The 20,168-nt window shown below is 40.1% G+C and overlaps 2 protein-coding genes across 3 annotated transcripts in view; both read left to right on the forward strand.

Annotated features, from left to right (window-relative positions):
* Window positions 1–5,680: 5,680 nt before the first annotated feature.
* LOC132391716 (cytokine-like protein 1) lies at window positions 5,681–12,697 on the forward strand. The gene is made up of 4 exons (XM_059965273.1): window positions 5,681–11,657; window positions 11,738–11,782; window positions 11,890–12,036; window positions 12,413–12,697. Exons 1-4 carry the CDS (start codon window positions 11,514–11,516, stop codon window positions 12,491–12,493), a joined length of 417 nt encoding a protein of 138 aa, XP_059821256.1. The 5' UTR covers window positions 5,681–11,513; the 3' UTR covers window positions 12,494–12,697.
* A 4,555-nt stretch (window positions 12,698–17,252) lies between these two features.
* Window positions 17,253–20,168, forward strand: part of LOC132391715 (leucine-rich repeat-containing protein 27-like) — a 56,826-nt gene continuing 53,910 nt past the window's right edge. For both annotated transcript variants that reach the window (XM_059965271.1, XM_059965272.1), the window contains exon 1: window positions 17,253–18,214. In XM_059965271.1, coding sequence (XP_059821254.1) covers window positions 18,020–18,214 — 195 coding nt within the window. In that variant the 5' untranslated portion in view covers window positions 17,253–18,019. The remainder of the gene's footprint in view (window positions 18,215–20,168) is intronic.

Consider the following 20,168-nt stretch of genomic DNA (forward strand, 5'->3'; position numbering starts at 1 on the left):
AATCATTAGAACTATGAATGAAGAGATCTCAATCTCTGTATATGGTTCTTCATACCAAATTTATGGTTTTAACACTACCACAAATACTCCTTCATAATTTGTCTTGTGTTATGGACAATGCCTGCACAATATATTTATGTTATATAAAACAGAGAAATTAGAGTGAATAGATAATTATCATAGAACCTTGTTAACAATCAAATAATTCACTTAATTTCTAGACACTGATATTAGAATGTACACAGACCTTTAGTACATAATTTGACAAGTTAGTACATTTTCTAAACATTAATAGTTATCTTAGAAACTTGTGCATTCCATTATATTTTATGAATCACATAATTGTGCAAATTAATATCACTCTGGAAGTTTTTTGTTGACTAATATAAAGTTATAAAACTTACAGAAGATGTTTGTACTGCTTATACACTTTTCTTGCTGTAATAACATATTCAAACTAAGCATTGCTAAAATGTTGTCCCTTAGAGAAATTTGAGGAAAACAAAATATTTTATACTTGGTCCTCAGATTTCCGTCTAGTCCAAAGCAACCACAGGCATCCTGGAGCCTCTCTAAAAATATTATTTCCTCAAATAAATAAAGAAGAATATGTGAGGCATGCTGATGTCCTGGGGGATAAAAAGTACTGCTGCTGGAATGACAAAGAAAGACACAGCTAGCGTGAAAACTCAGTTACTTTGAAACAAATATAAACATCATGAAACAAAGAATGATAACACAATTCTATACCTCTATATACCTTATGGGAATTCCAGTGAGTGCAGGCCCAAAGCAGCCAAACGCTCCTCATATGTTAACCCTTCATTCCCTGAATCATCCTCGTGACCCTCCTCTGTATTATCACCAATGATAACACATTCTTTCTGAGATATGGGACCCAAATCTGTTGACAATGCTCCAAGTGCGGCCTGACTAGTGTCTAATCAAGCCTCAGCATTATCTCCTTGCTTTTATATTCTGTTCCCCTTGAAATAAATGTCAATGTTGCATTTTCCTTCTTTACCAGACTCGGCCTGTAAATTAACCTTCTGAGCATCTTACATAAGGACTTAGGTCCCTCTGCACCTCTGATATTTGAACCTTCTCCCCATTTAGATAATAGTCCGCACTATTGTTCCTTTTACCAAAACACATTATCATAAATTTCCCAACAATGAATTCCATCTGTCACTTTTTTGCCCATTCTTCCAATTTGTCCAAGTCCTGCTGCAATTGCATTGCTTCCTCAGCACTACCTACCCCTCCACCTATCTTCGTATCATCCACAAACTTTGTCACAAAGCCATTAATTGTCACCAGGCATGGGTATGGCCCAAGTGAGAAGTGAGAGACACTGAAGCAGGTCGATAGTTCACAGCCCTTAATGCAAACAGTGTTAAAGGGAAAAGAAAATCATAAACTCTAGGCCAAACAGGGCCACTGACTAAAACACTCAAACGGAAAATGAAGCCTACACTGCGGCTGAAAAGAACAACCAAGAATAAAACGAATACCATGAGTCTTCAGTTGACTCGACAGTCCAATTTCTCAGGCAAGGCAGAATGCAGATGACGAAGCGTAGCTGTGTCCAAGTCTCAACAAACACTACAACTGAATGAATGGAGTTAAATACTATCACAATGAAATAATAATTACCTGACGTGTGCATATTCACGGATGGAATTGCCGAATCCATGGTTGTGACATTATCCAAATCATTGACAAACAATGTGAAAAGTAGTAGTCCCAATGCTGACCCCTGTGGAATGTCGCTAGTCACTGGCAACCAACCAGTAAATTACCCATTTTATTCCCACTCACTGCCTCCTGCCTGTCAGCCATTCCTCTATCCTTGCCAGCATCTTTTCTGCAATGCCACTGGATTTTATCTTGTTAAGCAGCATCATATGTGGCCAGAATCAAGTGATTCTTGAAAGATCATGATCAATGCATCAATTATTTCTTCAGTGACCTCTCACTCAGGACTCTGGGATGTAATCCAGGTGACTTATCCACCTTAATTCCTTTGAGTTTGCTTAGCACTTTTTCTTTTGCAATAGCAATGGCTCTCACTCCTGCTCCCTGACACTCACGGATCTCTGGCACACTGCTAGTGTCTCCCACAGTGAAGACTGATGCAAAGTACCCATTAAATTCATCTGCCATTTCTTTGTCCCCATTACTACCACACCAGCATTATTTTCCAGTGATCCAATATCAACTTCCTTTTACTCTTTATATGATTGAAAAAAAATCAGCATTCTTCTTTATATTATTGGTTCGTTTGCCTTCATATTTCATCTTTTCCCTTCTTATAGCTTTTCTTTGGTTGAGTTTTGTTGGCTTTTAAAAGCTTCCCAATCATCCAACCTTTGCTACCTTATATGTCCTATCATTGGCTTTTATTAACTTCTGTTGTCAGCCCTGGCTGCCTGGCCCTGTTGTTAAAGAACTTCTTCCTCTGTGCAATATATCTATCTTGCACCTGTGAACTATTCCTAGAAACCTCAGCCACCTCTGCTCTGCTGTCATCCCAGCCAGTGCCCTCCTCTAATCCACCAGGGAAAGCTCCTCTCTCATGCCTCCGTAATTCCTCTTTATTCCATTTGTGATACTGATACATGTGACTTATGCTTCTTTCTCTCAAATTGCAGTATGAATTCAACCATATTATGATCACTTCCTCATGAAGGCTCCTTAACGTTAAGCTCTCTAATAAGATCTGGATTATTACACAACATCCAATCTAAGAAAGCCTTTCCCCGAGTAGGCTCAAGCACAAGCTGGTCTAAAAAGCCATCTTGCTGGCATTCAACAAATTTCCTCTCTTGTGATCCGATATCAACCTGATTTTCCCAATCCCCTTGCATATTGAAGTCCCCCATTACAATTATGATATTGCCCTTATTACATGCTTTTTCCATTCCCCTTTGCAATCTCAACCCCATATCTTGGCTACTATTTGGAGGCCTATATATAATTTCCATAATGCTTTTTTACCCTTGCAGATTCTTAACTCCAGCCAACATTCTCTGATCCTATGTCACCTCTTTCTAAAGATGTATTTCCATCCCTTACCAACAGAGCCACACCATTGTCTATGCCTTCCTGCCTGTCCTTTTGATACAAAGTATATTTTCTGATGTTCAGCTCTGAAAAATGGCCTTCTTTCAACTACGATTCAGTGATGCCCTCATCTGTGATTGCACCACAAGTTCATCCACCTTATTCTGAATGCTATGTGCATTTAAATACAGCACCTTCAGTCCTGCATTCTTTGCCCTTTTGAATTTTGCCTCTGGTACAATTTAACTCTTTCCTCTGTCTGCATGTGTACCCAATCATTGGCTTATCCTTCCTTGCAATGATGTTATATCCAGCATCTACTTGTAAACTTGCTGGCTCTTCCTCAGATCTATCATACTGGTTCCCACCCCCCTGCCATTTTAGCTTAAACCAGTGGTCCCCAACCACTGGGCCGCAAGGCATGTGCTATTGGGCCGCGAGGAAACAATATGATTTGATGATACAAAACAATATGAGTCAGCTACACCTTTCCTCATTCCCTGTCACGCACTGTTGAACTTGAAGTAACCTACCAAATCATACCAAATAACACATAAAACTTAAAATAACAGTAACATATAGTAAAAGCAGGAATGATATGATAAATACACAGCCTATATAAAGTAGAAATAATGTATGTATAGTGTAGTTTCACTTAACAGAATCAGCAAGATTAAGCCAAAACTGATTTGTAGAGAAAAAAATCGGCACGTACACGCATACACACATCATGTATGCACACGTCAAGCATACGCACACAGGTGCCTGCACAAGGTTTCATGGTCATGGTAGTCTTTCTCGGGGTAAACACATGTGCCAGATTTGACTGCTACTTTTGTCCCTTATTTGGGAGTGAGAAAGTTGGCAACCCTACTTGAACACCCCCAACCCCCCACCCGTCGGCCGGTCCGCAAGAATATTGTCAATATTAAACCAGTCCGTGGTGCAAAAAAGGTTGGGGAGCCCTGGTTTAAACCACTCCCAACAGCTCTAGTAAATATGACCACAAGAATATTGGTCCCCCTTGGATTCAAATGCAACTTGTGCCATTTTTACAGGTCCCACCTGCCCTAGAAGAGGTCCAGGTTATCCTGAAATCTGAATCTAATTCTTCAGCCACACATTTATCTGCCACCTCACTCTATTCCTATCCTCACTGTTGCATGGCACACGCCCTCACACATCCCAAGATTACTACCCTTGAATTCCTGTTTCTCAGGTTTCTTCCTAACTCCCTATATTCTGTTTTCAGGACCTCCTCCCTTTTTCTACCTATGTCATAGATACCAATATGTACTATGACTTCTGACTGCTCACCCTCCCTTTTCAGAAACATCGCAGACCCTGGCACCTAGAAAGCAAACCATCCATGTTTTTTTTTCGATCCACAGAATCACCTATCTGTCCCCTAACTATAGAGCCCCCTATGACTGCTGCCATCATCTTCAGTTCCCTACCCTTCTGAGCCACAGGGCCAGACTCAGTGCCACAGGCACGGCTGCTGTTACTTCCCTCAGGTAGGCCGTCCCCACCAAACAGTACTCAAAATGGAATATTTATTGTTGAGGGGGACAGCCACATGGGTGCTCTCCACTATCTGACATTCTCCCTTCCCTCCCCAGATCTTATTTCACAGCCCCCTTAAAGTGGCTACACAGCTTGATAACATGGCTAAGAAGACATATGGCATGCTTGCCTTTATTCGTCAAGGCACTGAATTCCAAACTCAGGAAGTTATGTTGCAGCTTTTTAAAACTCCTGTTAGGCCTCATCTGGAGTATTGCATACAGTTCTGGTCACCCGATTATAGGAAGGATGTCAAGGCTTTGGAGAGGGAGCAGAAGAGGTTTTCCAGGATGCTGCCTGGATTAGAGGGCATGTGCGATGAGAAGTTGGACAAACTTGTGTTGTTTTCTCTGGAGTGGCAGAGTCTATGGGGCAATCAGATCGAAGTTTATATGATTAGATAGAGTAGAAATACAGTATATTTTTCCCAAGGTTGAAATGTCTAAAACCAGAGAACATGCACTTAAGGTTCAGAGGAGATGTGAAGGGCAAGTTTTATACAGAGAGTGTTGGTAGGTGCCTGGAGAGACGGTAGAGAAAGACACTTCAGGATTTTTAATAGATGTTTAGATAGGCACAAGAACGTGAGGGAAATGAAAGGATATGGACATTACAAGCAGAAGGGATTAGTTTAGTTGGCTATTTGATTACCAATTTAATTGGTTCAGCACAACATTGTGGGATGAAGGGCCTGTTCTTGTGCTGTACTGTCCTATGTTTTTGTTCAATCTATGATCTCTCCTAAAACGGTTGACACAGCTGTATCCATATTTAAAGTTAAGTTCATTGTGAATATAAATCTGCGTTGATGTTAATGCCAAGCGATAGTAGTTACTGTAGCAATATGCCCCAGCTCTCAGTGTTACAACACATAAAGATGCTTCATTTACCCAACTTTTCAGTTCATCAATTTTCCTTGATACCTCAAATCAAGCGATCTACATATATTTTACCATCTGACATTTCACATCAAGTCAAGTTGAGTTTATTGACATCCTCATAAATAAGGTGAGGTAAATTACAATGAAAAAATTTGCTTGTAGTCCAGACATGTAGATTCAAACAACACACAGAGCATAAATTATACATAGACTATACATAAATTATACAATTCAGTGAAGAAAAGGACTCAAAAACAAGACATTTTGCCAAAAAAACACAATCAGAGACAAGTCCATGGTACAGCAAGAGGTGGTTCATAGTTGTCTGTTGCTGACAACTAACAGGTCAGATCAACATTGATAACATAGAAGGAGAATTAGGTCATTTGGCCCATCGGGTCTGTTCTGCCATTCTACCATGGCTGTTTTATTATCCCTCTCAACCCCGTTCTCTTGCTTTTTCCACATAACCTTCGATGCCTGACTAATCAAGAAACTATCAACCTCCATTTTAAATGTATTCAATGACTTGGCCTCCACAGCCATTTGTGGCAATGAATTCCACAGATTCATTATTCTCTGGCTAAAGAAATTCTTCTTAATCTCTGTTCTAACAAGACGTCCCTCTATTCTGAGGCTGTGCTCACTGGTCCTAGACTTACCCACCATAAGAAACATTCTTTCCACATCCACTCTATCGAGGCCTTTTAATTTTCAATAGGTTTCAATGAGATCTCCCCTCTTTCTTCTAAACTCCTGCGGATACAGGCCCAAAGCAATCAAACAGTCCTTATACATTAACCCTCTCATTTCCAGATTCATTCTCATGAGCCTCCTCTCCAATGCCCTGTCCAATGGCAACATATCTTTTCTTAGATAAGGAGCCTAAAAATGCTCACAATACTCCAGCTGCTACAATACTCTGATTAATGACTTATGAAGCTTCGACATCACATCCTTGCTCTTATATACCAGTCCTCTTGAAATGAATTCAAACATTGCATTTGCCTTCCTTAACATTGACTCAACCGGCAAGTTAATCTTCAGGGACCCTGCTTGAGGTCTCAGTTTTTTGTGCTCTTTGCCCATTCATCTAAGTCCTTCTGTAGAATTCCTGTTTCTTTAACACTGCCTGCCCCTCCGCCTATCTACAAATAGTTCACAAACTTGGCCACAAAGCCATCATGTGATTCATTCAAATCATGGACATATAATGTGAAAAGAAGTGATTCCATCACTGACTCATGTGAAACACCACTAGCCACCAACAGCCAACCAGAATTAGTCTCCTTTATTCCCATTCTTTGCCTTCTGCCAGTCAGCTTATGTCCTATCCATGCTAGTACTTTTCCTGTAATACCATGGGTTCATATCTTGTTAAGCAGCCCCTTGTGCTGCTCTTTATCAAAGGTCTTCTGAAAATCTAAGTAAGTAACATCCACTGTCTCTCCTTTGTCTTTCCTGCTTGGTATTTCCTCAAGAAAATCCCACAGATTTGTCCGGCAAGATTTTCCCTTAAGAAAACCATGCTGACGTTGGCCTACTTTATCATATGCCTCCAGATATCACAAAACCTCATCCTTAATAATGGACTCCAACATCTTCCCAATCACTGAAGTCAGGCTAACTGGCCTATAATTTCCCTTCTTCTGCTTCCCTTCCTTTTTAAAGAGTGGAATGATATTTGCAATCTTCCAGTCCTCCAGAACCATTCCAGAATCTGGTCATTCTTGAAAGATAATTACTAATGCTTCCACAATCTCTTCTGCTACCTCTTTCAAAACCCTGGGGTATAATCCATTTGGCCCGGGTGACTAATCTACCTTCAGACCTTTCAGCTTCTCAAGCACCTTCTCCCTATTAATAGCAACTACACTCACTTCTGCCCCCTGACACTCTCACATTTCTGGCACTCCAATAACGTCTTCCCCAGCGAAGACTGAGACAAGTACTTCTGGTTCAAAATGGTGCTACCTGAGATGTGTGATGGCTTACTGGTAGTTTGGAAGGCAAGAGATTTGACTAAAACCGTTATTTATCATATCATTTTTGAAGCAAATTGTGGTGAATTGTTGCCGCAGACAGTGAGGAGGCAGGCAGAGGTGAGATTGGTTTGGGGATGTACTGTTCTAGGAGAGCATGTTCAAGCCGGGGTAGCAGATAGAGCTCCTGTCACTGCTGGAGATGGAGTGAGCGATTTGGAAAGGAGTCAATGCAGAAGAGTTTCAATGCCCGTCCACCTAACCCGGGCGTGAGCTTGGATCACTCCAAGCACTGAGCCAATTTGGTGAGATCAAAAATACCTTTGAGCTGGGCAGCACATGCGTATCGTGGCACTGCAGTACAGGTCCTAGGGAGAGGTGCCAGCTGGTGCTTGGACAAGTTAAACGCTGGTACAGATAGACTGGAAGCCCAAGTGTTGGGAATGGAGGCGAGGGTCAGGGTGACTTGCTCATTCTCCTGTCAATGTTCATTCTTTTTCTGTGGTGCTGAGGCTATGAACTGATCCAGTTACTGTGTGTTTTTGTCCTGCAGGTGTGATGAATTAGGACTAAGGCTTGGGCCTACTCCAGCTGCTCTGAGAACGGATCTGGGGACTCAGTCTAATTTGGAATGCTGTTAGTTTACTTCCATTGTTTGCATGATTTGTGTTTTTTTTTCTCTTTCTCTGTGCTGTGGTTTCTGGTCTTTCTTTTTTTTAAATTGGGTGTTTTGGGTGTCTTGCTTTGTGACTTCCTCTAAGCAAATTCAGCTCAACCTGTATAATTTATACTTCATTGATAATAAGTGTGCTTTGAATCTCTTTGAAGTACTTATTAAGTTTGTCTGCCACTGCTTTGTCTCCCATTACTATCTCTCCTGCATCATTTACCAGTGGTCCAATATCCACTCTTACTTCTCTTGTACTCTTTATATATCTGGAAAAAACTTTTGGTATCCTCTTTTAAATTATTGGCTAGCTTACCTTCATATTTCATCTTTTCTCTCTTTTTCAGTTGCCTTCTCTTTGTTTTTAAAAGCTTCCCAATCCTCTCTCCCCACTAATATTTGCTAAAGTATATGTCTTTTCTTTTCTTTTTATGCTGCCTTTGGCTTCTCTTGTCAGCCACAGTTGTTTTATCCACCTTTAGAATACCTCTTCGTCTTTGGAACGTATCTATCCTGCATCTTCCGAATTGTCCCCAAAAACTCCAGTCACACTGTTCTGCCATCATCTGTGGTAGTGTTCCCTTCCAATCAATTCTGGCCAGCTCTGCTCTCATACATCTGTGATTTCCTTTACTCCACTGTAATACTGAGACATCTAACTTTAGCCTCTCCCTCTCAAACTGCAGGATGAATTCTATCACATTATGATCACTACCTCCTAAGGGTTCTTTTCCTTTAACAATCTTCATTAAATCTGGTTCATTACACAGCACCCAATCTAGAATCTCCTTTCCCCTAGTGGGCTCAACCACAAGCTGCTCTAAAAAGCCATCTCATAGGCATTCTACAAATCCCTTCTCTTGGGATCCAGCGCCAACCTGATTTTCCCAATTTACCTGCATATTGAAATCCCCCTTGACTATCACAACATTGCCCTTTTACATGCCTTTTCTATCTCAAATTGTAATTGGTATACAATAAGCTCTACAGAACGAAACACAAAATGTATTAAATAATGTAGGGCCACTATATCAGAAACCGAGATTCTCTACATGGACTTGGTGTATACTCACTGAGAATTTCCAGCATTTTTTTCTATATTATATGAGACAGGATTTCTCTTCATCTCCACACATTATGACATGACATACAAATCATACTATACACAATTTTCTGCCAATTGCTATAATCTATAAAAGTTCAAACTGTTTCTATGAGGTCCTCCCTCATTCTTCTAAATTCTAAGTATAGTCCAAGAGTGGTTAAACGTTCCTCATAAGTTAACCCTCTCATTCCCAGAATCATTCTAGTGAAACTTCTCTGAACCCTTTCCAACGTCAGCACATCCTTTCTTAAACAGGGAGCCCAAAACTGCACACAGTACTCCAAGTGAGGTCTTACTAGTGCCTTATAGAGCCTCAACATCACAGTCCAGCTCCTATACTCTATTCCTCTAGAAAGGAATGCCAACATTGCATTTGCCTTCTTCACCACCGACTCAACCTGGAGGTTAACCTTAAGGGTATCCTGCACGAGGACTCCCAAGTCCCATTGCATCTCAGAACTTTTCCATCTGAGAGGTTGCTTCATCCATCCTGGCCATTCGCTGTCCAGTAGTGATAGAACTCTATAATGTGGTCCTCTCCTACAGAATCTTTCTACATCATAATAACTCTTTGTTTCCAATTAAGGAATGGCAGGCTCTCTGAGAACGAGGCCATTGCTAGATCATACCATTCATGAGATAATTGCTCCCAGAGCAATTGAAAACTGAACAAGATCAATAATAGTTTTCTGTACATTTAAACAGAAAACTATGATAACTCTTGTTTCCAAGGGTACTAATGATTGTGGAATTAGCAATAAATCCGAGTCCCACGATGACCATGGAATAGAGGCTCCTACTGTAGCAATGGGAAGTTTCATTGTGCTAACAAGTCTCCTACCAAAAGACATAGGGATTGTCCAAGCTCCAATCTTTAACTTTCCACATTAGCCTGTTTATTGTAAGCAGTCACAATGGGTTAAACATGCTTAGATTAGAAAAACAGTGCCTCAATTGTTACTCAGTAGAGAGAATTTACATCATTAACAAATGAGATTAACTGATTTATTAAAAAGACTGCAGGAAGATGGAAGTTTAGGATGGATTAAGGTTCTTTCATCAAAGTTTGGGGAGATTTGATTCAAGTTGTAAAATCACAGAGGATTTAGAGTAGACAGAGTTAAGTATTGAGAATATTTTCCAAACTAATGTAATAAGAATATTTAAGTAATGAGTATATTTTTCCAAACTAAAGCAGCCAAGAACCAGAAGCACAGGTTTGAGTCCTTTAACAAAATGACTAGAATTGATGGGAGAATAGATGAGTTGTTGGGAGGTGCAGTTCATTGATGCAGCTCAAAGAAGTGCCTGTTCATCACTATATCACTAAATAACAACCAAACAAATAAATAAATATATGAATAGGCAGATATATAGATAAGTAAGTAAGTAAATGAATAAATAAATGGGTGGCTCAGGTCTCAAATGCACTGGCTGAGTATAAGAAAGATAGGAACTCACTGGTAGCTTTCAAAAGGACATTTGGCAAAAAGTAAAGAATGGGATTTATGGAAATAATAGGAAATAGGTTGCTCCTCTAAAGAGCCAGTGTAGATTTAATTGTGTTAATTAGCTCTTCGTGCGTAATTCTCCATGTCCAAGTCCCATACCAAGTTATTGCCTATGTTAGGAAACAGAATAAAAACACACAGGGTGTTTCATTCTGTTGCTTTTTGCACTATGTGTATGTTGACTTGATTGAGAATTGGTTTCCAGCTCCCAGCTTTTTATAATACAATTTCCTTAAAATAACTTAATTTCACCTACCTATGATAACAGAGTCTGGACTATAATGCTTAGTATTCCAATTCACACGATGTATGATTTTTGTTAAAGTTCATAAGGAATTAGGACAACAGCTATTAGCGATGGCCGTGAATAAGGCAAGGCAAACCTGAAATATCAAACCTCACCCTGTATGAACAGGAACGCTTCTGCTAATTATAACCTGGTCTAAAGTTAGTCAACAAAACGGTTTTGTGTTGTGGTTTTGATAGGAACTTGAGAACCATGCTCCTAAATTTAGTTCAATATAGTCTGGTTCACATTTGGGATCCTTCTGTTGGAATACATCCAGACAGACGTCAGCAATAGTCATCACCGAATCCAGAAGGTCATGCGCTGGATTCATAAACTGGAGCATATTTCGGAATGGGCACATTTCAAACTTCACGGAAATAGAAGGAAGGCGCCAGGAGGGGAACTTCACTTTAGAATTTACAGCTGGCTGCATACTTTAACGAGTTATGGATCTGCTAAGAAAAGTTGTCCTCTTGTCCACTCTCCTTATAATCGTTGATTCCGCCCCACCGACTTGTTATTCGGCTGTTTTGAAATTAAGCAAAGGAATTATGGTGACAATGGAAAGATTAGAGAAATATCCTGTCACGGTAAATTAAAAAGGCAATCTGTTGTCTTGATTAGTGGGTTGTGCTTGCAGAATAGTTACATGAATATGTTTCTTCCACAGAGCCGTTGTGTTGCCCATTTGCCCAAACTATATATTGATGTACACGTAAGTACTTTCGACTTCAGGAAAGCACCGTTGGCGCAGTTATTATTTCAGTGATTTGTTGCTATTGTTCTTAATGAAAATATTGATGAAGTATATTCGTGTTCCAGAACGCTTGCGTGTTGGTCAAACTTCGCGATCACATCTATGCTTTGGAAAATCTCATCGCTGCCGAATGCAAAGAATTAAAAAGAATTGCTTTTCTGAAATTCCGTATTGCGCGATTGTATTCAATGATCAGCCGACTCTGCCGCCGGGTAACGTATACAGTATAGATCTTGTTGACACCTCAAGTCGAACTTCAGGTCTTGAGCGAGGACTATAGATAAAAACATATGTATTTCAAAAAGTACTTTATTCATATAACAGATCTAAAATATCATTCAAATCAATATTTTCAAACAAATAGTGTTATTCCATTACTTAACATTAACATAGAATCGGTTATCGTCAATTTTCAAATTTAAGCTAAATAGTTAGTGGAACCTTAACTCAATTCATAGGGCTTATATTCTGAATACATTACCAAGCTTACTATCTTTATGCTTATCCTGATTTTGATTTGCTTTCTAATTGGATAACGTTGCACTTACCGCATGGTCAATAATTACAGTTGTTTTTCCCCCCCTTCAGGATCTTGTGTTTCTCACTGATGATTGCCCAGCACTAGAACGGCCTCCACCCCCAGAACCTGAAGAAGACAACTTAAAGTGAATCCTTTGGGTTAACAGATTCAGTGGTATCACACGTTTTGTATTATTCCAACAGTCTCTCCATACGAAAACCCACCACATTATTTTAACCACAGAGCTAGTTCTAATAGGATAGTGCAGACTTGGATTATATAAAACCATTTGGTACATTGCATTCAATGATCTAATCATTTTATGTGTGTTATATGAGAGGTGTAGTGTGGCACTGGACCAAAACCATTTTGGCTCTCTGATTAATGCTGGATTGTACAAAAGTGAGTGAACAATATTAGCAAAATAAATGACTATGTTTCAATTTGAAATGTATTCTTGTCTTGTCAATTGTGTGGTTGTTGACACTGCTGTTTCTATGTAAGAGGTTATTGGCGCTTTGGGCAAATGATTATTCTTTGAATGGTTATCAAATCAAATTCACCATGATTATTAGTAAATATTCTTATATTATGTTTTTCATTTCAACTTGATATGCAATCCTCTTTTGAAAATCATTAATAAATCTTCTTTTACCAACATTTCATCCCAGTTCTTGTACATAAATGGTGCTCCACACCATCCAGAGCAAAGAACCTCCCTTTACTGGTACCCAATTGACCACCAAAATCTTCATTCCTTACAGAACGGCACAAAGTATAGTGCAGTCACTCACATAACATTCAGTAGAATAGTACAACACAGAAACAGACCCTTTGACCCAAGACATCTGTGTCACACAATGCCAAATTAAACGATTCCCATTCTCTGCAAATGGTCTATATTCCTCCATTCCCTGCCAGCCCATGTGCCTTTCAAACTGCTCCTTAAATTTTGTTATTAATTCTGCTTTCATGCCAGGAACATGCTTCTCTTAGCTGCATGTTCCAGGTACTCCCACTTTGTGTAAAATCTTGCATTGCAGATCTCCTTTAATGATTCCTCGTCCCACCTTAAAGCTTATCTGATATTTTCACACTAGGACAACGTTGCTGACCTTACTTATGCCTCTCATACTTTTATATAGTTTGATCAGTTTGCCTCTCAGACTCAAGAAACAGTCCAAGTTTGTCCAACTGCTTTTTACAACAAATACTCTCTAATCCAGGCAACATCCTGGTGAATCTCTTCTGTACCATCTCCAAAGCTTTCACGTCCTTACTGCAATGCCATGAACGAACTACACACAATGCTCCAAATGTGCTCTAAACAAAGCTTTATACTGCTGTAACAGAACTCCCAGCTTTTATACTCAATGTCCGCTCTAATGAAGACAAACAATCCTTACTCATTTACTGCTCCATCCATTTGTGTTGGATCTTACAAGGAGCTAAAGGCTTGCACCTCAAGATTCTCCTGTACGTGAATATCACTTATTGTATATTTTCCTCTTATATTTGACCTCCCAAAGTGTAACAGCTCACACTTGTCTAGATTAAACTCCACTTGCCATTTCTGCACTCAATTTGTGAATAATTCTGTGGTATCTTTTGATAACCTTTTTGACTAACCACTTTTACTCTAATTTTCTGTGTTTACTTGTTAATTGATATAACACCTCTTTTGGAGTATTAACTTCTTCGATAGTCTTTCAGAATTAGGGATGGTTCACTTCCAATATAGTTTTGTGGATTCTGTGATGATTGATAGCACTTATGTTAACCTTGATGAACCTTTATCATTGTGGTATGGCAGTGTATCCTGGGAGCAGATTTGTAGAGAATCTTTGTTTATGGACATAGTGATTAACACCCATTCTAGTGTATACTCCAGTGAAGGAGTTGAAGATGGCTTGAAGTTGAGTGTGTGCAAGTGCAAACATCATCTAATTGTTACAAATTGACATCTGAGGTTTAGAGGACCTTGGCTCTAGGATGCATAGAGTACTACAGCACAGGAACAGGCCCTTCAGCCCATCTAATCCATTCCAAACTATTATTCTGCCTAGTCCCATCTGCCTGCACCTAGACCAAAGCTCTCCATACCATTTCCATCCACATATTTATCCAAACTTGTATTAAACATTGAAATTGATACTGCATCCACCATTTCTGCTGGTAGAGTGAACAGAATTATGTATCTGTCTCTTGCAAATTAATTTCTTGAATCCTTTTATGATGCCCACAACCCATGTTTTGAGCAAAACATTTAAATCAGCAGCAGTGAAAGATTAGCTTCCGCATTCACCTAATGTGAATTGCACTTCTCCATCAAGTCATGGATTCCTTGCTGTGGAGTGAATGAGCTCCATATTTAAAGACAAATTACTATCTCATAAGACAACATTCTGCCTAATTATTCATAAGGTATCATGTTATATAAAAGTAAAGTTTGTCAATTGTATGTTTCCTCTGCCACACTACAACTTTGAGATGCCATCATTGAAAAAAATAATCCTTGAATATTTCTAAATCTAAGCCTAAAGAAGCAAAAGGTGCAAATTAAGTTAAACCAGCATTTTTCACTGTTTTTCCTTTTCTTCTAATACATTAATATGATGCTTTTATGCATTACCTTCTTAAATCTAATGTTACACTTTTAAAAATATGGTAGCTAAACATAAGCAACTATAGTATTTCACTGGTGAACAGAAATTCTCTGTTTCTAATCACAGTTTTCATAAGATTATGTAAATATACTTCACAGAAATAGGCCATTCTGTGTAACTGGTCTGTGTCAATATTTATACTTCATGAGTAGCCTTCCCCCTCCCTCTTTGTCACCTCATATGCTCGCCAGTGTTTATGTAGCATCTCCATTAATGTCTGTGCCATTTTCTCCAAATACTCCTTGTGATACCAGATTCTGTGTTCAACCAATCTCTCAGTAAACATACTCCTGAATTCCTTATTGAATTTGTTGATGAAGTCTTACTTTCGCTCATGTAAACTCTCTATCATATGGCAATACTTTATACACATCTATCCTTTCAAAGCTGTTTGTATTCTGAAAGGCTTAGTCCTTATTTTTCTATGTAAGGTTATGCTTTGTGACAGCTGTTGTATACTATCACCCTAGTACATGCAGTCTCCCATCCTTTACATTGTTTAAGAATCTTTTTAATGACATAATCTTCTTTGGCCCCATCACAAAAGTTGTTACATTGGAACCACCGCCATCTTTTTTTCTGTAGTTTCAATCTGAAATGTTGGTGTTACACTTGACCACAAGTCGACCTTCAGATGTATTTTAACCTCACCACCAAAACAGCCTATTTCAAGGTCTATGGCGTCACTTAACTTCACTGCCCCAGCGAATCTGCTGCTGAAATCCCTGTAAGCTTCTTTGTTATGTCAAGCCTACTCCTGGTTGAACGCTCAGTGAATTCAACAACATTAAAAACCCCAGCTTGAACTGACACATGCCGATCCCTAAATGTTCATAATCTCTGAATTTTCTGACCTATTCTGACTCCTGGAAGTACATTGTCTGTTTTCCAATTCTTGTCTTGTGGTTCAAATTGCTCCATTTAGTCACCCCCCCCCCCATCTCAGTCATCTTCACCATTGCCTTAACTCTCCCAGATATCTACAATCAACTGCCTCCGAGATCTCATTCTTTCTCAGACTTAACCACTGGCCATCACATCTTCAGCTACCAAAGATTACAATATCTCAATGTCATTTTCATTTTGAACATGCTTCCTGAGACCCAGCAAGATTCTGCAAGAAAATAGAAAAATGTTGAGAATATTCAACTGATCAAGCAGCACCTGTAGAGATAGAAACAGGGTTAAATTTCAGGTCAGTAATTCATCATTAGAATTGGAAATGTGAGGGGGAGAGCATGCCAATAAATTGAAGAGCAGGCAGATTGGGGTGTCTGTGATTGGGTGGACACAAAGGCTGTCCAGGACACAATTGTTTTCACTACCGAAGGAGTGTAATACTGGGAGGATGAATAAAGATGGTAAAGAGAAAGAGAGAGAGAGAGAATACTCAGTATATCAGGAGACATCTGTAGAGAGAGAAAATCTAAGTTAGTGTTAAAGGTGGATAACCTTGCATTGGGACCTATTGAACTTATTTCCTTATTGAATCTCAAGGGCTGCTACATGCCTAGAGGGATGACAAGGTGCTGTCCGCACATTTAGAAAATTACATTGCTATGATTGCTATAACCTAGATGCTCTGGGTTGACCTTGAGGGCTGATTTCGAGAAATTGGTTAGATTAACATTATTTGTCACATGAACATTGAAACAAGCAAACATACATAATTTGCATCAATGCCCAATACAGTCTGAGGATATGCTGGAGGTGGTCTGCTAGTGTTGCCATGGTTTGGATGCCCTCAACATACCAACTTACTAACTGGTAGTCTTTGGAATGTGGGAGGAAGCTGGAGCCCCCTGACAAAACCCACATGGTTATGAGGAGACACCTTACAGGAGACAATGTACAGACGCCTTAGATACAGCGGTGGGAATTAAACCTGATCGCTGGTGCTGTAAAGCGTTGCTACCTGCTATGCTACTGTGTTATGAGTGAAGGATCTTCTAAAAGAAGAATCCCAATCTGTACTTATTTCATGTCTGTATTAGAAGGAACAAAAAGCTCAGACAACATACAGAACATCTATTTAGTCTGCAAGGGATATTTATATCGGGCATATAACTTCGTTTCTCCGTCCACATAACCTGCCTACGGCATCAATCTACTGGATCAACATCTGTGAGGGGAATTGAATTGTCAACGATTGGGTTCGAATTCATCAGCGGGAATGCGACCGGAAACATCAGCTATTTCACCTCCCACACACACACACATACAGATGCTGCTCGACCCGCGGTGTTCCTCCAGCAGACAGCTGTTCCTGATTCCAGTATCTGCAGTCTCTTGTGTCTCCACTGATGCTTTCTGACCTGCTGAATACCCCCAACATTTTCTATTGTTTTCACAAAATTTCAGTGGACTTTCTTCGTTTTTCAGAAGTGTTGCAACTTTTTTTTCTTCTTCTGTAAGATTTCCTTTCTCGCCTGCTCTGATACCTTCTTCAGTGGCTTGGTGCCTGATTATGTTCGATAGAAACACTTCCGGTGGTTTATATGTAAGGCGCTGTATCCCCGTGTGCGTCAGGTCGATACCTACAACCGCGATGCCACCGAACCTGGGCGTTTGGCTGGGCAGCGCCGGACGGAGCCTGCACCCACTCGCCCAGAGTTGTTCTCGTTTGTCATATAAGGTGGACGCCTGGTACCTAAAGACCGCGCCAAGCCCACATGCAAACGGGTTGTCAGCGGCCATAGGTTACAGAGATCTCTATGGTAACCGCACCGTTGGTGTTACACTGCTCTGAAATTGAGAAAACTTCCCAGCATTGCTGTCGGAAAGTTTAGAAGTAAAAGCTCCTTATACCCTTCACTGAATTTTAAGCATCATTTAATACTAGTCGCTTGGACGCTTCATTCCCTTTTATGCCTCAATCGTTGGAATGAAGATTGCTTTGATTAGTTCTTGAGCTGTTCTGCCTCGGTTCGTGAGTCTCGGGCTGACAGCATCCTGCATGGCACGACGCCAGAGCTGCCTGTGCCGCTTTGCAGGTGGCTTTAACTCCTCATGGAACTCAACAGTCAGCCCCCTGACCCTTCGGCGAGGTCTAAGCCCGAAGTTCGACACCCCTGCACCCCGACTTCGGACAACGAGGAAGGCGAGAATGGAAGGCCGTCTCATGTCTGGTGCAGCGACAAGTCACTCGATCTTTGCAAGAACAACTTAACCTGTCTGAGTTGTGACATTCCAAGATGTATCGAGGTAAATCGGCCCTCGCTAGTTTTGTTGGCTCTTATTTTTGTGTAATTGCTTCACTTAGTTTAGAATTTCAAATGTAAATCTTCCTGTTCTTTGTGTTGCTTTTTGAAAGGACCGATGCATGAACTTTTGAAAATTGACCACAGTTCTCAATTCATATTGCATTTTTTTTAAAAAAAGTTTGGCCACTTTGGGGGCCTCGTTCAATCGTCGAGATTATTGTGAGCACAAGTATACTGAAGTACAGGAACAACTTAAACTTGCTCGCATCAGATTTCAGACAGGCAGGTTCAGACAGCGCGCCATACATAAACTGTAGGTAAATTATAGAAAGGGTAAAGAAAAGACTGCAAAAATGAAGTATTAATACACAAACAAGGAGAGACGCGTCTATGGCAGTGCAACAGTGTTCTGAGGTAAAATCCAGCATGCATTTGAAGGTGAGAGGGGAGGAGTTTAAAGGAGTTGTGTAGGGTAAATTTTTATGTATGCAGAGAGCGGTAGCTTGGGTAAATGGTGGAAGCAAATACAATAGTGTTAGTGGATAAAATATGCAAGAAATGAAGGGATGAGGATCACGTGCAGGCAGAAAAGAATTAGTTTAATTCGGCATAACTTTCTGTAGACATTGTACGCTGAAAGGCCTGTTATTGTGCTATACTGTACCTATCTTCCATGGTAACATCAGTGAGTGGTGGACTATAGACTCAGTGCATTCAGCAGACCAGGAGAGCAGTTTCTGCTGAAGATCCTGTGAGAAGTGCATTGACCCACAGGCTCCAGTGCTAACACTGCTGGCAACTGCCCCTTTGGGACTCCAGTTACATGAAGCAATGCATCAGGTAAACACTGTTTCCTGAAATTTAGGTTCCAAGAGACAATCTGAAGCCCAGGAAGGCCAGGCAATAGAAAGAGTAAGGAGAAATTTGATGCAAATTCCTTGTGTTGTTCATTCTCCTGAGCTCAAAAATGTGATCTCCTAATTTACTCATATGGGAAGAATGGAGAGTCCAATGGTGGCACGGCAATTAGTACTGTTGTCTCACAGCTCCTAGGAAAACGGTTTAATCCTGACCTCACATACCACCTACATACAGTTGGCATGTTTTCTCTTGTGACATTGTGGGCTTGCAATCGGTGCCCAAGTTTCCTTCCATATCCCAAAGAAGAGGTAGTAGACTAAATTGGCTCTTTAGTGTAAATAGGAACCACAAGAATCACAGTGAGTTGATGGGTATGTGAGAGAGAAGAGGTTGCACAGATACAGGGGAATAAGGAGAGAGGGTATGACTAATGGAATTATTCCATTGGAAGCTGGCTAGGACTTGATTAGTGATTGACCAGTTGTTTGGTAATAAATACATAATAATGCTGACAGCCAGTTACTTGGAGATAAGAATTATGTTTGGAGCTATTGGAGTATAAATTCTGTATGAGTATCTGAATGAATTTATTTGAGGCATGTATAATCAACCCCAATTCCTCTGGCATCATCCATTCCACGCACATTTGTCTTTGTACTGGCAAGATAACCACAAGAGATTCTGCAGATGCTGGAAGTCCAGAGCAACACATATAAAATGCTGGAGGAACTCAGGAACTTTACTGGCCGGATCATTTGTTTTTGCCTGAAGTATTTATATTTCTAGAAAAATCTAAGACTAGAGTTACAGCCTAATCTTGTGTCTTCCTGTTTTTCAGATTGTGTCCAAATTCTCTTAGAGAATTCAGTGGCCTCAGATCTTCCACCTTTTGGGACATTGCCCATGGCCACAACTTCCTTCTAAATGTTCTGCTTTTCAGTGACTAATATCAAAGAGACGACTCCTTTCATTAAAAATCTGTAATAGAAAGGAATGCACATGTTCACAGATGTGTCCAAATTGAGTTTGCTAATATCTGGCTCAGTAAAGCAGGCCACAGAAGTGCAGACAAATGAATAACACAATAAGTTAAA

This window comes from Hypanus sabinus, chromosome 3, assembly GCF_030144855.1.
Source record: "Hypanus sabinus isolate sHypSab1 chromosome 3, sHypSab1.hap1, whole genome shotgun sequence".
NCBI lineage: Eukaryota > Metazoa > Chordata > Chondrichthyes > Myliobatiformes > Dasyatidae > Hypanus > Hypanus sabinus.